Genomic DNA, 21,638 nt, shown 5'->3' on the forward strand with positions numbered 1-21,638 from the left:
GTGTACAACTGGGCAAACAACTACAGTGAGCACGCAACACGCTGACGTGAGGGTACAGAGTTGAACTGTAGAATCATGAAGTGGGGTGGCATAGTCGAAAATTTAACATTACAATGAACCGGACGAATCGCTGTTCCAAGTCTTCCAGATCAATTGAAATAATTTAAATACTTATTTAATGGTATCAATTTTATTGAAAGTGTAACGCTATTATGTGATCAAATAAATAAATAAGAACAATTCAGTGAAACATTGGTTGCTCTCTGTAAACATTATGTTTACATTACTCTGTGGAAATTTGAAAGACATCCTGTATCATCATCCGGCGGGGAATTCCTTTTTTCCAACCCCCCCCCCCCCCCAACATTTTCACTTGTAATGTTGTTCTTGCTCCTTGCTTATCGTAAATTCGAGTTTTAAACTCTGCTAGCTAAATAATTACCAGTCAAGTTTGGACAGTGAGTGTACAAGCAAGGCAGGTGTAACTGTAGTGTAGGTACCCGCAGCTCAGACCAGTTCCATCATCTACAGCTGTCCTCCAGCCTAAACCTACATTCGTACTCTAGCTTAAAACCTTTGCAACAAGAACAACTCACACTTATCAGTCCAGCAGTTTAGTAGTAAACAGAGTACGCCATAGTTATGCATAAAGTTCGCCGATTTTTTCTTTAATTACTAAGTCAATTAAGACCCGAAAAAGACTCTAAAAAACTGATTGTCTTAGATCCGAAAACTCATCAATATAGTCAATATCAAGTTTTAAATCCTGGATAAGTGATGATACCAATCATAAATATACTGTTCCTGTAAGAAAAAATACGAATCAATGCAATACTAGGGTTTTAACAAAGTTTCATTACTCGCTAATGTCATTTGTTCGTGTTTTTTTCTTTTTTTTTTTAAGGAACGGTGTAAACGCTGGCTTGTAACGCCGACCTTAAAAGACTCATTATTGTTGGGCCAATGAAAAATTGCTTTTGAGGCTATCACAACCGATGCCGTCGGGATTGGACCAGCATCCTCACAACCACGTGATTATGTGGTATCTAACCTAAGTGGCTAATTAATAATTAAAACTTTAAATTTTTACCTGAAATTCGCAATCGGTTAGGTTATAACGGCATGTGTTCGATCACAAACTCCCCCGACACGTGTGTCCTCTGCCAAAATATGAAAACCCCAGCACCTTTGTGTTATGTAAGTCACGGCCTATTACAATCACAATATTACAATGTACAATGTTAGTATTACAATTACAATGTTACTTGGCTACTTGGTTTATGCAGACGTCGTTTATTGTTTGTTTCTTTTCAACTACCGGTGCCCATTTTGATTTTATTCGCATACTGATATCGCAACATTGGTCACAACCACAATTCCCTACCAAGAAAACGAACAGAATTGACATCTACATAATTAAGGCGCTACCACCTATGTCAATCTTATCGGACGGAAATCACCAAAACCGCGGCGCGATCAACTATTAATGAACGATTAAGGAAGTGGGTCTGTGGGAACGGCTTGGCGATCTTCAACTGATAACGATACAGTAGATAAGTTGACGATAAGTGTTGGGCATCCGTCGAGTAGACATACACGTGTGTGACCTTCGACCTTGACCTAGTCGGTAGTCGGTAGTCACTAGTCACTAGTCAGTAGTCAGTAGTCAGTAGTCTAGTAGTCAGTAGTCACAGGTACGACTTGGGTGTCGCTGACTACTCAATGTACACGTATATTACCTGTTCACAATAATTAGTGTTGATATTTTCAACTTTAACACTCAAATTGTAAACTTGTTGCATTATTCATGTATGAGTTTTCTTATAACATAGGCTTACTAAATGCTCATATTATAAGAATTCACTTAACAAAATAGTTGACTTTTCAGTCACTTTTTATTACCAAACTAAATCAAACCCGTGACACGGAAAATATACATAAACAAATTGTATTTAATGCGGTAAACCCAATAAGACTTACCTCAGCGTTTGTTAATCCAGAAATTGTGTTAATTCGAAGCTTTGAGCTAATGGGTGTGTTAAGATTTGGTCAACAAATGAATTGAAATAGGATTACTACGCTAAAGCCTACTGATAAGAAGTTAAAAGAAAATAAATATCTAGATGTAGAGATAATAAACTGTATCAGCAATCTGACATACTTTCTCCCATTAGCTTTTCATGGTAAGTGGTGGGAGTAGTTATGGTATTTTATAAGGAAAAGCGCAAGTTGCAATAACTCTCGAACCGTATTTTTTACAGCATTAGAGAGCTGCAATATTTAGAATTGTATAAGGACTATAACATACTAATTTTAATCAATACCCGGATTTTTTTCGAAATGATTTACCGTTATTTTGGTTTTTTTTAGGGGGAAATAATAAAGCGACAATAACTTTTAAGCCTTAATGTGTACAGAAATGAGAGGGATGCCATTTTGATGCCATTTTATTTTCAGAATTTGAAGGGCTATAACATACTAAATAAAAAAAAAACATTTATGCCATTTTCAAAAAAATTGATTTTTCCATTATCTAATAGATTTGATGGAAAATCCCCATTAAAAATACAAATTTCAAAAAAATTAGTAGGATTAGTAGTAGTTAGGATTAGTACCTGCATACCTAATTTCATCAAAATCGGACCAAAGGTGTAGTCTGTAGCTATTATGTACACATCCACACAGACAGACTACAGACAGACACACGTGTCTGTGTTCAGGGGGGCCCAAAAAGGATATATCCACGCATAACTCAAACCCAAAAATGTTTACAAAAACAATACTTTCTCCATTATTTCCTCTGGCTTGCAGAGTTCATCATCGCACACAGCAATCAACCCTAACCTACCAATCAAGCCTAGTCTACTATGTAATCAAACAAAAGTTATCATAGGTAAGTGTTGCATGGTAATTATTGTACACATTAGATATACTGTACATAGGACCCGCAGATGTGTGCGCCTTTTTTCTTGATAAATGAACTCCGGGTACACTAAAAGCCTAAAGATTACTTATAACTGTGTTCTTAGACTACTTGTATAATTTATCAATTCTATGAGTACTAGTGTACTCTGCAATGTATGCCTACATCATACCTCGGAGACTCTGCGATCTCGTGGCGACTGCTTGGCCAGTATCTTGCGAAGCTGCGCGTTCTCTTCCCTCAGTCTAGCGACCTGAAACAGACAACACCGTACAGGAATCAAATAAAAGCTGTTGATTGATTCCTGGTCCCTGGGCAATATTTACTATATTTTCATTCAGTATATGGTTAACTCAAAAATAAATATTTTTAAACGATTGGTCGCGCAGACAAATAATAAAACACGTTCAGGCATAATAACTGATCCTTTTCAATCGTACAACTGCATAATTATCAAATACACCTTTTACGATTTCATAAATCTATTGTTGTCAACTGTTTTATGTCCACTTCAATTTTGGTAGCCACAGTCAAAATGTACGTTTACTTGAATTCGTAATAGATATTGTTTGTTGCTTTACTAACAAGATGAAAAACTATGTTTTTACCAATTATTTCAGTAACTCCAAATCAAATTCAGAGAAATTTCTTTGCATACCCAACACTTGCAACGCCCAACCATTTAGATGAGTCGTTAGAAATTAACAATAATTTGAAAATAGTTGACGACAGCCAGACATGGTGACGATGGCGTGATCTGTCTTACTCGTAGAAAAGTGTATTTTGACTCTTCGTCCGTCGCGGAAATAGCTGTCATCATTGCGTCATTACCAGTAAAACTGTCAATATCATCTATTAACTTTTTATTATAATTGTATAGTGTCACAGAAACTATGCATACACTATCTATATATTAATTACTTAAGTCGATTCTTTGCATCAAAATTGTGGGCGACTGGGGGTCGTAGAATGACGGTAGAGGGCTCAAATGAAAGGTAAAATCAGGGATAACGTTATCTATGATTGAGACTTTTTGTCAATAAAAAACCAAACCAAAAGTTTTCGTGTCAACTGACAATTCAGATGGATAGGAATTTCGCGATTGGCTTCGATAACTGGGAAATGGAACCCTAAAACCATAAAATATGACTCAATGTGGCTAATAATTTTGTTCATTTTGAATAATAGTACTTATTTACTTCCCTAAAGTTTCATCACGATCGGATGGTCGTTTAGTAACGCATAAAGGACCAAAATACGACAGACAAGCACTGGATTTCATATTTATAATATATATGATAACAACCACCAAAGCAAACAGAGTGTTTTTTACACAAAGATATAGTGTACACGGATATCCATCTTGACAAAAAGTAATGTTATTCTTAGTTTGTTTGAATACTACAATAATAAGTTGTTTTACATTTTGAGCTTTTTATGGACTTGTGTCCCTACATGCCACTAGTAGTTACACAACTTGTAAAAGTTGATTTAGAGTAGGTCTATCTAATGTAGAAACATGAAATTGATATATTATACCCGTTCCGATTCTGTATTAAAACCCACTACCAAAAATTAATATAAATTAATACTATTGTAACGTCTGATTAAAAGCTAGACGATCTAGTAGTAGAGCGCGGGACTTCAGTCACCGAGGTTCCGGATTCAAATCCCACCAATCACCAATGGATTTATCCAAGTAATAATGACGCAGCCTAGGCCTAGACTGAAGTAATGTAAATTATCCCGGTCTGGAGCTTTGTTTTACAAATCTGAACTTATGAATAACTTTTATTAAATTTTGTTCAACAAAGAATAAGCCTGAAAAACTCATTAACATTTTATTTAAGTTACAGTGGGTTGTGTTTAGGTTTTAAGGGGTTGTTATTTCATTTCTACATCTTTTAAGTCATCAAAAGATATGGACATGTTGGTGTTTGCACTATTCATTTGTTTTGATTTTACGACTATAAACATGGAATTGCAGTAATTTTCAAAGCGATTTCAATCAAAGGTTGTAATGATTTTTAAAAGGATAAAAATATAACGTAACTATTGCAGACGCACAGTATTTGACAGCTCTACATTTGCACGGGCTGAAGAAATCCTATAATCTAAAAAAAAGGTGTGTAAAAATTTTTATTTTCGTCCGAGGATTTTTAATTTGGCCACGAGAAATCGATTGGAGTTGGTTACAAGCATGTTACAAGGCTGGGAAAATCCAGTTTCCGCCCTACAACCCTTGAAAGTGCCCATGTTATCGTCAATACTTTTTGTAGTTGCAGTTAATAAAACAGCTGATACAGGTAATTTTTATAGCAATCTATAAAGGTGTAATTAAAGTGTGTTCTTTGTATCAAATAACACTTTTTCACTACTATCGTACATAATAAATATCTTTAATTTAGCTAAATAACTTACGTTATCAATTAAATGTTTAATTCAATCTGAGCAAAGCTCCGTCTCCTGGTACTATATTTATTAATCAGGCGTATGTAATATTCTTGAGAACTTCGATTGGACTCTCGTTTAGTAAACAATTGCATAGAGAATAATAATTTGAAAATTGTATAGACGGACTCAGGCCCTAGGGTTGATGATTTCAGTTATTCAGCGACGTTTGCTGGGCTGCTGTTATCAGCCAGTCAGCTACGGTTGTTGCTGTATCAACGGTCACACCCGCATGTAGCGGCACACCTGCGTGCTCCAACAACACACCACACCGATACCGCTTTATACCAATAACCAATTGTTAATGTGTGGTAACATTTTGTACGATGGTGTACAAGAGAGTCAACATTATTGTGTAAGAGAAAGCCTTTTATAGACAGTGAGTGAATACGTGATGAATCTGGCTGTTTCCAAATTATGACGTGCTAGATAAATTCATTTTCTAAAAGAATTAATAAATCCAAAATAAGTTTTATTTGCGACCAGCGAACACAGATTATTAATATATTGTGTTTGACCTTCATTAAACCAAGATTAATTTATTAACATTTCACTCTTGCGACAGAAACCCTGCTATCGTACTTTGTGGCTCGGTTGTTTCTGATTAACACTCCCAAGGCATGATTCTTGTTGTATTAACAATTGTGTCAAAAGTTCTCAGATATCTTACATTCTTTGATTTGCACACCATTTGCTTCTACGCTCGAAGTACTGCAATAGCAATAAGAAGCGACTCTACACTAAACAGTTGTTTGTTTGGTCATGTACTCGGTCAGGCACTTGGTGTATGGACAATAACTGCACTGCAGTACAAAGTCATAAACCATTCGTCGTAGTCATAACACTGTGTCTAGGAGACAACAGAACAGTCTTGCTCCGCGTGCTTTAACTGCTCGAATGCTCGGACACTGATTGCTAGTGTAATTAGTCTATCCGTTCATGTAAGTTACGTCTTTTAGAGCAATGCACCTTCGGAACACAAACATAATAGGCGGACTTGACATCAATAAATCACATACACGATGGTTCGCCGAGAAAACTCGCTTTCACCAGGGTACTGGGAAATAAGTTTACATGATACTACACAGAAACAGGTACTTTTCCATCCGTATTGATAGGCTGGAAAGTTGCCCTTTGCAATGCCTACACACGGAAAAGTAACGTAATGTACTTTTGCATGAGATCATTAACGAAATATACTCACGACTCTGACAAAAACGACAGTTATCAAGACACTGTTGACTTATTTTACAATTGTACAACGTGCAAGTTCAGACATATTATATGGGCTTATTTACAATGGAAAGAGCCATGTAAATAACGGTTTAAGCAATCTAATATGCAATATTAGTGAAAAACTGTCTTAATATCTGAAGCAATCGATGGCACTCCCTGAAATATACAGATGATCTATTTCAGATGTATTTGAGTACGTGTTTATTTGAAATCCGAAATTCGTGCTGTTAAATAAACTAAAACCACAACAGAATCCTTTACGGAAGTGCAGTAATGATTTATTTATAGAGTTGTTCTACATTTTACAACATGTATATATGTGTTGTGCGTTATATGGAATTCGGTTGAAGAATGTTACCTGCTATAAGATAAGACATCTTACAGATGGAATTTATTTCGTCGACTTGTAAAAAAAACTATTAGTTAAGCAGTATGATGTGCGTATGTTACATGCTGATTCAGTTAAAAATAATACTTTTCCAAACGGTTTGGAACAAATACTTTAGAGAGCGGGATAAAATTTAAGTAATAATTGCACACGAAATATGTTAAAAGCCCCCCCCCGGTCTCTAATGCCTCTAATAGTTAGTGACTTAAAATTTAGCTATCTACATGCTAATCGAGCATTTTAAATGCGCACCCAGTCATCATAATACTGTACATCTAAAAATGGGGTAGCCCAGTCTAGTACCTAATTAGGCTAAGGGCTAAAGGGTCACGTCCTGTCCCAGGCAATAACTCGCGTTTGTGAACGGATCGCGACGGTTGTAGGTTGTACGGGTCAGCTCCAGGGTCTGCTGGTCAAGGTTCCAACTCATAGTCCTCGCACTAACCTACACTAGTCCTGTGGACTGGTTGTCCAATACTTGCAAGATATGTGAATGTGAGATGCCGGTGCAAAACTGCACCATACATAACGTTAATTTGCAACATACACTTCTATTAAAATCGCAACTCTGGCAAGTACTGTTATATCCTTTTCATCCAAAGTGAAGTTGGGGTCCAACCAAACCTAACCAAAGCAAACTTGCGCAGTTGTATGTGTTTTTTAAGTGTTGGCCAACCAGTCCCAGGCAAACGGTGGTCAACCAGTCCCGGCCAGTCTTAACCCTGCCACTGAGAGTCCGTCTAGGTCTACCGATCGCAAACGGACGTTGAATGAACATTCAGTTGAGTGAACTCCAGGACTTCTCAGAACTTGGCCGGAAGGACTGTTTGTCGTCAGTCTTCGTCATCACGACACATCCGGCGAGCTGCGAGCTGCGGGGGAAGAGTTGGAGCTTCGTCAGCGACGACAGCCTCGCAGCTGCCAGACGCTGATAACTGCGACTGACGCTCTTCCTTGGCTGACGCATTCCACCAACCGTCCGTTGATAATAAGTACTTCTGTTACAAAGTCAACTCAACTGTATGCACATTGTTTTATGTTAACTACCACCATACGGACCTAACACAGAAATACATTATTAACTACACTGTCCTCTTGCTTTCTTAACAACCATAGCAAAGATCCTCTAAGATTAGAGTTGAGAAAAGGAAATAATTTTGCTGTAAGTAAATATAGATAAAGAACAAGTGGTTCTTTCATAGCATTAGGACAGAGACCCCGAAACCCCATGAGTAAAGAAACCCCAAACACGTTTCAACAAAGTAGATTTCATCGGGACTTTCTGCCAAGTATTGAAGCCCGGGAATTGTGATTTCTCAGTTTCCGGCCGCGGGTGAACTGCTGCATTACTGCAAATAACTACTCTATGGTGTTGTTTGATCGTTTCCTTAGTAAAGGGAGATTTAGGTGAACATTACGTTTTATCGGAGCGCGTGCTGTCGTTAATACCGTCGTCATGTCTTTAAAATATGTGTTGAATTCAATTTGATTTCTCTCTCTCTCTCTCTCTCTCTTTCTTCTGTGGTTCTATACTATAGCAAACCTCTATTCAGCAAAACCTGAGACTCAAAATCCCTTAATTTATAAAGAGTTTTCGAATCCCAGGTTTTGCTGAGATTGAGGTTTGATGAAAAAAAAATGAGTGTATGTACTTCAAAACAAGAGACGCAACAAAGAACGGGATACAAGGTAGGTCTTGAGAGCGTGTTGGTTTCTCGTTTTGTTTTAAACACAATTTGATAAATTTACAGCCTCGTGTGTGGGGGTGAGTCTGTTTGCCGGCTTATCTGGGATAGGATAGCGCTGTTTGTACAACGCCAACGCCAGATAACCGTTATTGGGACCAAAGAGTGGAGGGTAAACATTAATAAACAGATAAGGTGGATGGGTTGATGCATCGAACAGATGGCGTCTGACACGAGGTAACAATTAGTCATAAGTCTGATGGCCAATCGCTATCTGTGATTGGGGCTTTAAGGACATCACACATCTGCTGGCAGATAAGCCTTTGAAATGGAAAACGTGTTAATCGGAATTGCGGCGAATGAAAACGGTTCGGCATATGTTTTGTCACGGGGTTGATAAAACAGTAAAGTTGGTTGTAACTAATAGTTGACTATCTGAATATCTAGGATGTCTAGTTGAATATCTAGGATGTAGAATTTTAATTTTTAAACTCTTTAAGATTAATAACACACCACTTTGTTGAACACAATATATCTCTATCCTATCCCCCCTATCCCTGAATCCAATAATGTCCAGTCGCAGCAAACCTGCAGACTAAGTCAATTTCCATTTGTACTTATAAGGTTAAACCATGTTAAACTTTTTCCTTAAACATGTCACATTATTTATTCCCTATTTATATATCATTGATAGGTAAGGAAACAGGTTTTTTTTTCAAAATGTTAGTTGTATAGACCAACATAAATTTGCCAAATTTTATAAAAAATATCCACAAACAAAAAAATTGAAGAGTGACAATTCAAAGGAGGTTATTGGCGGCAAACGTGATTTTTTGGGGGTCTACCACAAAGATTGGCAGCAGAAAACAGAATGGTTGAGGAGCATATATGCTATACAGTAGTAGGCCTACTATTTCCAAACAGGTTAATGGGGGGGGGGTTTGAATCTGCTTATCCTATATATTTATAGGCAAGCATGATTCTTGAAAACCTTTTTTCTAATTTGTGTGCATCACAGGGAAAATCTATGCATACTGTTATAAATATATTTGCCTGCAGATGTGCAGAATCCCTTGTTTTTGTTAACACAACTCCTCCCTTATTTGTGGACCAATTTCAACGTTTAAGGTTACAAAAAATTTGTCTCAATATGTAGTTTTGCAATAAGGTTTTAGAATTTTAAAAATCCTACCCTTAAGGGTGTGAGACCCTCTCAAAGGTCGGGTTTTCCCCATAAGAAATACATAGAACAAATTTAAAAAAAACAACTGCTGTTTATAAAAAGAAACTCATTAGCTTTTTGAAATGTAATGTTTGTAATATCACAGACAAAAAGAATTAAATATAAACTGTCCGCCGTGCTATGGTTACCATAGGTTCTGGCTCACACCACTAGCAGCGCCGTGTAGTTACGTAGCGCGTACACCGTAGCTATATGGTGCTCCCAGCAGTGTGCGCCAGAACCTATGGTAAACGCAGCACAGCTGACAGTCTATATTTAATTCTTTTAGTCTATGGTAATATTCAGTAGGCTAAGACCAAGTTAAACAGTTAATCAGTTTTCGTGGAAGAACAGAAAATGCCTCGAGTTCAAAGTAGAAACATTGACAACGGGAGGAGGAGACAATTAATAATAAAAAATCTTATGCGTGTGAGGAAAGTAGAAAAAGAGAGGCCTCGTCTAACAGATATCATAGACAAAAAGAATTAAATATAAACTGTCTGCCGTGCTATGGTTACCATAGGTTCTGGCGCACACCGCTAGCAGCGCCGTGTAGTTACGTAGCGCGTACGCCGTAACTACATGGCGCTCCCAGTGGTGTGCGCCAGAACCTGTGGTAACCGCAGAACAGCTGACGGTCTATATTTAATTCTTTTTGTCTATGCAGATACCCATCCAGATACACATTCACTTGGTGAGAATAATAATATTTGCTAGTTCTGCTATGCAACTTACATTGGAAGTGTAAAAATATACGAAACATGTAGTGTTGTTACGGTGGTGAAGTAAACTTGCCTAATGCCAAATCAAATGAATGCAAGAAAAGTTTAATTTTTTAGTTTCCCCCAAAATCCCCCATTTTGGGTTTGCGAACCAAGTAGCAATTAGGCTCAAAAAGTACTTCATAACATGCCATAAAGGTGTGCAGAGTTAAGTTTTTCTAGTGTGAGCCGTTACAAAATTTACAGTGGGTCTCCAGACTTGGAAAGCTGTAAGATAAATTTCACTCACTTCTGAGAATTTCAATTGACTGCCATTTTTACTGGGTTGAGATAGAGACTCCTAGTGTGCGTTGTTGGTTTTCTTTGATCAAGGCCTTCAAAATGAGGGGTCACTCGATGGGTCTTACCATTTGAAATTTTTTAGTTTCCCCCAAAATCCCCTATTTTGAGGGTGTACATGAAGTGACGGTTATGCCCAAAAAGTACTTCATAACATGCCATAAAGGTGTGCAGAGTTTAGTTTTTCTAGTATTGGGCATTAAAAAATTGACAGGGGATCTCCAGACTATTTATTAACCCTGTATATAACAGTTTAGGTTTCATGGATGATAAAGATGTTGAATTAGATGAAGTTGTTTAAAGATTTGATAAGTTTTTTTTTTTCGTAAATCTAGTGAAGTATTTGAGAGATTTTTATTTAACAAAATCACCCAAGAAACCCATAGTTTTGAAGAAGTTTGTACAAAATTGGTTAACCAAGCCAACTCTTGTACTTTTGAGCAACTAAAAAACAGATTGATTATAGATATAATAGTAATTGGCATATCAGATTCTAGCTTAAGGGAAAAATGACTTTCTAGTGATAACCTTACCAGATGATGCAATTAGTAAGTGTAGGGCACATGAACAAGCTAAGAAACAACTAGCAGAAATATCAAGGGATGATTCCTTTTCTAGGCCTACTTTACAAAAATGTTTGGATAGTAAACGTTGTGGTTTACAACACACTAGTGGCCAATGTCCAGTTTTTAATTGAACTTGCAATCTATGCTTGACTAAAGGTCACTTTGCTAAAATGTGTAGGGCTCGAAAGAGTCTTCTTAGTAAGAGTAAAAATACTGATGCTTTAGAGGTTGTAGAGCATGAACATAAACTCGTCGTTCATAAGACCAGACAAGTCAGAATCTCCTGTCATGTGAATGAAAGTCAATCAATGACAGGAATTAGATCATTTTCTTCATATGAAGAGGAAACACAAATGGATATACTATTTAGTTAGAGGAACAATCTCTGGGGTTAAGTCACTAAAATAAGCAAAATTAAACTTTTCAGAAAAGCAATACTAAGTATAGCCTTTACACTTTTTTACACTGTGGCTGGACATGAAAGAGAAAATTCATTTTTAATTGTTTTGCAAATTAACAATTTCAAGTTGTTTAACTTACTATGCAAAGTGTATAAATCCAAGAGCCACTTTAAACCCCTTAAAAACAAATTATTAGCCTCAAAATTAACATTTTTATTATCTTTTTTTTAAGAACCCTATATGCTTACATCAAAGAAGAAGAATTGTTTTAAGGCAAACTTCAATTCATGCCTTAACAACTTCCCAGAATATTTTTCATATTTTTTATGTTTCTCTGATTCTTTTCAGGCATTGTTCACTTTTTAAAGTAAAACTCGGAGCAAAAAAACAATATCAAATACACTTACAGCATTGTCCTGTAAACAATAACAGCAAAAAACACATCTTCTGCATAGCCTTCCACTGCTAGTCATTGCTTCTAACCCAATGTCAGTAAAAATAGACCAATTGAACTAAAAGAGTTCTATTTGTAACTCATTCCCTACATACTGGTAGTTAAAAAGTGTAATGACTTCGCATTGTAGTAAATATTGCACTTTTATAACTTAATTAGACTGGACAAATAGGGCTAAAATTAGTCATAAAATAGCTACAATATGTTATATAAAAAGCATTTACTAAGATGAACCTAGGCCTATGGTTCATTCGTGCTCTTAGCCTTTTCACAATAAATCAACCAGTTAAAATCATAAATTAATAATATCCATCTTTAATTAGTGGAAAGAACCTCGTATTAAAATCAGACTTAATTTATACTAGAAGAAATACCTGAAATGAACCACCAAATATTATTGATTTAATTCAACATACTTTTCAAGTAACAAGCGTTAATTGTTGAATTGTTGAAGTTAATTGTTCAGTACAAATAAATTAAACCAGTTTTTGTCGGAAAGCCTAAAATATCTCATCCTTGTTTTGTTTATCTCTTCCTAGTTACCAAAAATAACAAAACTATTTAAACATCAGCTGTTAGCTTATGTAGCGTCAGCTGACGTTGTCATAGCAACGCATTATAGTTAGTCTGGTTTTGGTTTTCTAAAGGATTGTACACAAAATAACCACGACCAAAATGGTGACCCCAACTACAACCGTTATCTAAAGACTGTTAATTTCTTTGAAGAGTTCAAACCTTTTGTATTTCCTCCAACGAACGATGTCATTAGAAGACCTCAACTAACCAACTCGCCAAACTTAGAACTGCGAATGAAGAACTGCGTCAACGGATTGGACAACCCAGCACTTCTCAAAACATGTCGGTCAACAGCGTAGCAGTCAAACTTCCGCCCTTTTAGCCTGAAAGACCAAGTCTGTGGTACTGTCAATTTGACTCGCAATTTCTTATATCTGGAATTACCAACGACGACACCAAGTTTCACTACATGGTCTCGCAATTGGACACAGGAATTGCTGCTGAAGTCAAAGACATCATAACAAACCCTCCTCAAGGCGACAAATACGGACATCTTAAAAAGAAACTGATTGAACGCCTATCTGCATCCGAAGAGCAACGTGTGCGGCAGCTGCTGAGTGAAGAGGACCTGTGTAAAGACCTTGGAGACCGCGAGCCTTCCCAGTTTTTGAGGCATCTTAGGTCTCTTGCGGGCTCGACTTCCCTTCAAGACAACATGCTTCGTCAACTGTGGCTCAGACGACTCCCTCCCCATTCACAAGCCATATTGACAACTTGAGCTCTCCTTGGACAATCTGGCCGAACTGGCTGATAAGATCAACCAAGATCAACAATGATAAGATCATGGAGGTGGCTGACATTCCTTCAACACCTGGTATTTGTGAAGTCTATTCAGGTAACGCTTCTTTATTAAACGCAATAGAATCCCTCTCTAAACAAGTTCAAACATTATCAGAAACCGGAGTACGAGATAAACAGGTGAGACCTAGGGGTCGTTCCCAGTCCCTTGGTAGATCAGGAAACAAGCCTAATCCCTCTAAGAACTTGTGCTGGTACCATAGAAAATTCAAAAACAATGCTACCAAATGTCATTCACCATGCTCTTTTCAGGGAAACCTCAGCAACAATCCGTAGAGGCCGCAACGGATTGTTCAAATGCTGGTAGCCGTCTCTTTGTGATGGACAGAAATTCACGAACTAGGTTCCTTATCGACACCGGGTCTGATGTGTCGTGTTTTCCTAAGCGCCTTATCTATAAGTATAAAATCAAATATTAACGTTTTCCTACTAGCTATTCACTAAGTGCTGCCAATAACAGTGAAATAAAGACTTATGGTACCATGCCTCTCACCCTTAATTTAGGCCTTAGACGTAATTTCCTTTGGAGTCTAGTGGTAGCGGATGTTTCAATACCTATATTAGGTTCAGACTTCCTTTCACACTATCACTTATTACCCGATTGCAAGACGAAATATTTGGTTGACAAGATAACGGGATTGAATGCAGAGGGAATAGTTTCTAACAACAATCAAACTAGTATTAAAGTCATATCTTTATCCTCGCCATTGGCAGAAGTTTTTTCTGAATTCCCTGATATTAATGGGTAATGGGCCGATATATATACACATGAATATGTTCAAATCTACGATTTGGCAAAGGGAAATCGTTGATAGGTGTTTGAACATGACGAGTAATTTTTGAGCGTTGACACTCTCCACAGTACAAGGTCCACTCTTTACAATCGTGATTTATTGAAGGCCAAACATATCTTGAAGTTAACATTTATTCACGGGTTTTATCCCAGGGTGACTTAAGTTATGGATTGAATTAAACGCTTCCCTGCGTAAACATTTAGGGATACAACCGTTGTCTACCGTTCTTTATATCACAGTAGATAAAAACATCAGAGCCAGGAACTGGAACTGGTTGAAGTCAAAGTGAAGTACTGTTTTTGAGAATAGACTTAAGTTCCTCATCATTAAATTGAGATGACTTAAATATATATGCCTAAGACTATGTAGAAGTTGATTGATAGCCTAAACAAGAATAAGGATCCAGTTTAATATTTGGTGGGATAAATTAAACACAGTAAGGTACAATCTAATTATGCACTTGCAATAAGTGTTTTCTCTGTAACATCCCTTTTCCAGCCGTCCTACTCAACCGATTTTTCCGATTGGAGTGTCATTTTACAGCTTATGACCTAGCGGAGAGACGAATGGTAACTAAAAAGGTAATTTCCCTAGAGCTTCACCCCCTTCAAATTTCTATAGTTCACTTTCAAAGATTCCGTGGTGCTGAACATCTTTCTTTATAAAAAGGTATTAATATTATACCTACATCTCTTCCTTCCAAGCTCCAAAGAAACTCTCAGGAGGTGAAGTCTCTTATCATGACAAGTCCGGCACTGGGAAATCCTATCCCAAAGAAAGCCTTGCATTGTCAGGCTCACCAGAAGACAACGCTCTGTGGGTTATGTCATACAATTCATACAGTGACCACGTACCGACGATCGTATCCTGTTTTGTGGGTTTTGTGATTCAACATCGGAAACAAAGAGAAGTATAGTCAAGTTTAGACCTCAAATGCCTCTGGGGTGTATCATCTGGTATGGTTAGTAACCAGTGGTAGTGTACCCACTACGGTGTACAGTTATGTTCCACGTAAATAGCACACAATCTCACAGTACTCAATTGTCAACAGGAATCGCCTTAGTAGTTTCGATACAGTAATCGAGACTCTACTGTATGTTGTTCACTAAGGCAACCATTTAATTTTGGCTCATTATACCTACTGTTAGAAGGGTTGCCAAAAAGATATTCAAAGTGCTAATCCAATTAGGCCTACACAATTTTTAACATATTATAACGAAGAGTATCAGCATAGATTGATTGCTGTGCTAGACTTTTTTAAATACAAAGACATCATCTTTTTTTTTGTGGGGAGGATTTAAAAAAGCATTTAGGCTACACACACTGAGATGCTCAATGGCCTCTCAGTAGTGCCATACTCCTGCGGTCTCAATGTCTCCGGACCACCGGCAAAAACCCCCTTCATCTCCTATGACACTAGCCTGGAACTGCTTAGCTCATTACTTCTGGCTAGGCCTTTCAGACTACGCCTCTAGGGCTTTCCTTCTTATCCCGAAGTATGGCTTCGATGATCTGCTTTACACAGTACCAGGTTCCCTCCCCCTGGAGCATACATAGCTCCAAAGATGTTGTCGGGAGTAATGGCAACGCTGATTTCAGAGTTTAAGGAGGCTCGGAGGAGAAGAAGGTGTGCTCGGCCGTGTCTGCAATGTTGGGACTGTACAGACAGTCCAGGCTGGCGGCCTTCCCCATTCCGTGCAAAAAGGCCCGGAAGTACCTGTGACCGGACAAAAACTGGGTCACAATATACCCAACCTCACCATGCTCCCATTCCTCCCATGGTCGGGTGCTAGGAATGAGCCTGGCGGTCCAACGTCCCAGAGATTCGGTGTCCCATTCATACTGCCAGCGGTCAAAACTGTAAGTCGCATTCTTCTCTGGCAGCAGTCTCACTGTCTACTTCAGATCTCCTGCAGTAGATCGCCTGTCCCTCCCTCTTGAGATGGAAGACGAGGATGACTCTGGCAATCACTATAACTGCACGCTCGGAGACCATGCGGTAGGTGGAAGCAACTCGCAAGGCCCCTCGACGATGAACACGAGAGAGCCTGTCATGGAAGACATGCCTCTCCAGCACATGGGCCCAGACCTATGCTAATGCTAAAGACAGACATCATGCTAATGCATATTTTTGGGATGTCTCCTAGATTGCACAAACCCAGACGTTAAGAGAGTTTCTTAGCCGCTGTTTACACTAATATTATACAGGGTGAATAAAAATCAAGACCCCCCCTCTAATATTTTTCCAAGTAAATATACAGAGATATCCTTTTGATGGTCGAGCAATCTTAGCAGGAAGTTTCATTTTATCATTTTAAAATTGTTAAGTGTCCCCCCAAAAGGGGGGATTTGGGGGCAACTCAAATATTTTAAATGTAAAATCCCTTCAAGTGACACCTCATTTTGAAGTGTTTACAAAAACTTAAAGAATGCTGAAAACTAGAGGTCACTATCTCTTCTCTATCCAAAATGGTAGCCCGTCAAATGTTGGTGAAAATCAACGGTAAAATTGTTAATTTTGGCTGCCATTTTGGAAAGAGAAGAGATAGCGAGCTCTGGTTTTCACCATTCCTTAAGTTTTTGTTAACACTTCAAAATGATGCGTCACTTGAAGGGGGTTTACATTAAAAAATTTTGAGTGTCCTTCAAAAGGGGGGATTCGGGATACAACTAAAAATGTTTCAATAGAAACCCCTATCAAATGACACCTCATTTTGAAGTGTTTAAAAAAACTTAAAGAATGGTGAAAACCAGAGCTCGCTATCTCTTCTCTATCCAAAATGGCAGCCAATATTAACAATTTTACCATTTATTTTCCACAACATTTGACGGGCTACCATTTTGGATAGAGAAGAGATAGTGACCTCTAGTTTCACCATTCTTTAAGTTTTTGTAAACACTTCAAAATGAGGTGTCACTTGAAGGGGGTTTACATTTAAAATATTTGAGTTGCCCCCCAAATCCCCCCTTTTGGGGGGACACTCAACAATTTTAAAATGATAAAATGAAACTCCCTGCTAAGATTGCTCGACCACCAAAAGGATATCTCTGTATATTTACTTGGAAAAATATTAAAGGGGGGGGTCTTGACTTTTTATTCACCCTGTATAGAGGTACCAGGAGTCCAAAGGAAATCTGGCAACATTACATCAATTCGTCATCACACCATCTTCATATGGACCGCTGTAGAAATTGATAATATTGTTAGAAAATCTAGACATAGCCTACCTCTTTATCGTGACTCCTACTGCTACCCTTCTCTAGTTCTGAATGTGACTTCAAAGTGGCCTCTTCATGCAATGAAGACGGAGATTCTGAAACAAAGAATATTTTAATTTTGATAAAATCAAAAATAATCATTAAGGTTAATGCTCTAAAAACAAATGCTTTGGTTGGCGTGCTGGCTCTCTGAGTTCGCACCTCCTCCTACAATGCAATACAAAATTTGAAAAATTATGTGTGCAGTTTATGTAATTTAAGGGAAAATGAGGACATATTTCATTATATTTGTAGGTGTCCAATCCTTGCAGGTGTAAGAAAATGTTTTCTTAATGAAAAAGAACTTACTAGGGAAGATTTAATCTCATATTTAAATGGTAGGGACTGGCGAAGTCTAGGATTTTATTTAATTAATGCATGGAAGTAAGTAGGACGGATGGCATTTGCAATTGGAATGAACTGTGGGTGAAGTAAGCCTATACCGGTACAGCTGATTGTTTTCAATCATAGTCAAGCAACTGGAAGTGACAACTTTATTAGCAGACTCTGATTCAGCTATTTGAAAATCACCTGATTACACTTTTCACTTATTAAAACAATAGCCTAACAATAAATATGGGTACCTATCAGTCTCGATTTACGTCAAGTGTAGATGCCACACGCCCAATATTTAGTTGTTAAGCCTTGCCTTTTAGGAATTCGGAAGCCATTTTGTCATTTTTTTTCTCATTTGTACGCCTAGCACCGCCCCTTAAAATACTGGAAATCTATGACTAATAAGTTTAGACAGTTCTATCATTTAATGTAATTTACTATTGTTACCAGTATTTTATTTTTATTAATTATTTAAATATTCTGCCTTTTAGGAATTACAAAATAAAATGGTGCTGTTCTAAGATAACCTCACCAAACCAAACCTCTAGAACGTTATCAAACTCATTTTGATATGTCTGTAAAGGCATGTCAGGGTGGACAGTCAGACTTTATGCGAATTTGTGACTGCATTAAATGTTTTGAAGTTGTAAGTTATAAGTCAATGATAAGTTTAATTTTGTAATCAAAGATGTTATTCTTCTCGTCATCTGCTAAGTTACTCTCTTCACTTAACCTGAACAGTGGTGGCGATAGCGGGCCCGCAGGGCTTATCTCCTATTATAACAATATTTATATGAGAATTAAAATAGGTTTTTTTATGATGAAAATTTGTTCAAACCTATAGTTCAAGTAGTTTACAAGTGCTAAACGAACACTATTACTTGACCGATCGTTATAAATTATCTACCAACCTAAGTAAACGAATTGTCATCAGTTGGTTGCATAATAATAGGGCCGTATTTATAACCAATGTGGCCTCTGGCCTAAGAATATTTAAAACATTAATGTTAATCCTCCTAGCCCCCAGCGGGTGACACCATAAAGGATCCTCTATGCTGATTCGACTAAATAAACTTGACAATTTTGTTACACGACCAAACCGGCAAATTAACCTAGGTGGCTAGGACACTAGCTACCATTCCATGCTAAAGAAGGATTTTCATTTCATTTCATGTCTTACTATTAGGAGGCTGCCCTTTAGATTTGTTTACTTCGTACTTTAGATGTGTTTACATCGAGTCAGGTAAAAATGTTACTTACCTAAGGGCCTCAGACCAAATCAGATTGGTTCAAAATCGGGTTGCTTTGGAAACGGTTGATTTCTATAATAGGCCTATAATGTCGATTTTCGAGCCGAGCAGATCCTGGACTACAAGCTTGAGAGATCAAGCACAAAGTCTGAAAATCTGTTTCGAGCCGATTTTCTCAGTAGCATTTTTATGGTATAGCCTCTGGATCACTGATTTTAACAATAAAAGGTTTAAATTACCTGTATCCGTCAAGTGATCCTGGTTTGTAGTTGATTGACTACAGCCGTTTCATGTTGTAAAAACACATCTTCAGGTCAAACGTATATACATTGATTTAATCCATGGAATGGTCGTCAAGGTTTAAAGTTCACAAAAATAACACATACACGTACACGAAAACATTAAACATAAATTGGCCAACACAAAAATACGAAAAACGCGTGATAGGCATCGGACACGTACGGCGCCGCTAGAAGGTAGGTCATGACTGTCGTGTGCCGGAAGTGATAGCCCCCCACTATCAGCTGTTATCTATTGTGGTCTAAGATGCGTATGGCGGCATTGTAAACAATGTTCGACTCGAATGAGAGTTTTTCATTTAAGATGTTATCAGGCTGTTTTTTTGAAGCACGATAAATTTCAAATTCTTCTAATGTGTCCATGTATTTTCCTTTGTTACATAAATGGAGAACGTTGAGATTATTGTTTATATCTGTATAGTTGTGGTTGGAGTTAATCAAATGGTTGGAAAATGCCGACTTAGAGGAAATTTTAGGCAGGTGTTCTTTGAATCGGGTGGTAAATGATCGTGACGTTTGGCCTATGTAGAAGCTCGGGCAGTCGTTGCAAGACAATTTATAGACTCCGGTTTTATTGAACTTGTTGTCTGCCCCTTCTCGTTGGTATCTTGATTTTAGCATCGAGTCAAGTCTATTTGACGTCTTGAATGCTACAACGATGTTACTTTTTGTCATCTCGCTTCTTAAGGTGTTATTAAGAACAACGCCATACTCAGCACTGACGTATTTTTTATTATTTTCCCCATCCAAACTCGGTCTGGTTGTGTTGGAGTGTTTTTTAATGAGTTTGTCAATTAAGGAAGGTTTGTAACCGTTGGATACAGCAATGTACTTTAATATGCAAACCTCATTCTTGTAATCAGTATTGTTGAGGGGAATGGACAATAGGCGGTGGACAAAACTATTATAAGCGGCAATCTTGTGGCTGTATGGATGGTGTGAAGATGCGTGTATTGTCTGATCAGTCATGGTCGGTTTCCGGTATATCTTAAATTGCAAACTATTTTCGTTCTTTGTAATAGTGACGTCCAAGAAATTTATTGAATTGTTGTTTTCGGTTTCTAGAGTGAAGCTTATGTTGGGATGGATACTGTTTAAGAATGTTCCAAATAGTTTTAACTGTCTCTCGTTGCCATCAAACAAGAAATTTGAAATTTATCGTGCTTCAAAAAAACAGCCTGATAACATCTTAAATGAAAAACTCTCATTCGAGTCGAACATTGTTTACAATGCCGCCATACGCATCTTAGACCACAATAGATAACAGCTGATAGTGGGGGGCTATCACTTCCGGCACACGACAGTCATGACCTACCTTCTAGTGGCGCCGTACGTGTCCGATGCCTATCACGCGTTTTTCGTATTTTTGTGTTGGCCAATTTATGTTTAATGTTTTCGTGTACGTGTATGTGTTATTTTTGTGAACTTTAAACCTTGATGACCATTCCATGGATTAAATCAATGTATATACGTTTGACCTGAAGATGTGTTTTTACAACATGAAACGGCTGTAGTCAATCAACTACAAACCAGGATCACTTGACGGATACAGGTAATTTAAACCTTTTATTGTTTCTCAGTAGGCCTATTCAATACAATAATGCACAATTAAAAGTAAAAGCTCTTATATCCGTGAGGATCACGCTCACGAAATTGAAAGATTAGGCCTACGCTTTTGCCACGATCGCGGATATCGACGAGAACATTTTCCCCATGGGTGACGATGACGATGTCTCCGCGGCCGCAGATGTTCAATATTTTGCCACGATTGCGGAAGACGATAGGTAATGACGTTTATTTTTTAGCGAGAGATATGTCTAGGATTTAGCCGCGATAACGGAAAAATGATTTACCTGTCACCACCAACGGGTCGCGGGGAGATATTAGGCCGTGATATTAGATTGGGCCGTGAACGCGGGAGACGATGATGCTGCTATCTA

At 37.8% G+C, this 21,638-nt stretch overlaps 1 protein-coding gene across 1 annotated transcript in view; it reads right to left on the reverse strand.

The window, feature by feature from the left end:
• The window catches only part of LOC129000542 (thyroid receptor-interacting protein 11-like), a 67,803-nt gene that overhangs the window by 45,072 nt on the left and 1,093 nt on the right, over nucleotides 1–21,638 (reverse strand). Inside the window, exons 2-3 of the mRNA XM_054427504.1 lie at nucleotides 17,784–17,869; nucleotides 3,096–3,176 (exon numbers count right to left, since the gene is read on the reverse strand). Of these exons, the coding sequence (XP_054283479.1) occupies nucleotides 3,096–3,176; nucleotides 17,784–17,869 (167 nt within the window). The remainder of the gene's footprint in view (nucleotides 1–3,095; nucleotides 3,177–17,783; nucleotides 17,870–21,638) is intronic.

This window comes from Macrosteles quadrilineatus, unplaced genomic scaffold, assembly GCF_028750875.1.
Source record: "Macrosteles quadrilineatus isolate MER2022 unplaced genomic scaffold, UCM_ALF_1.0 Scaffold_8__2_contigs__length_117827958, whole genome shotgun sequence".
Classification (NCBI taxonomy): Eukaryota; Metazoa; Arthropoda; class Insecta; order Hemiptera; family Cicadellidae; genus Macrosteles; species Macrosteles quadrilineatus.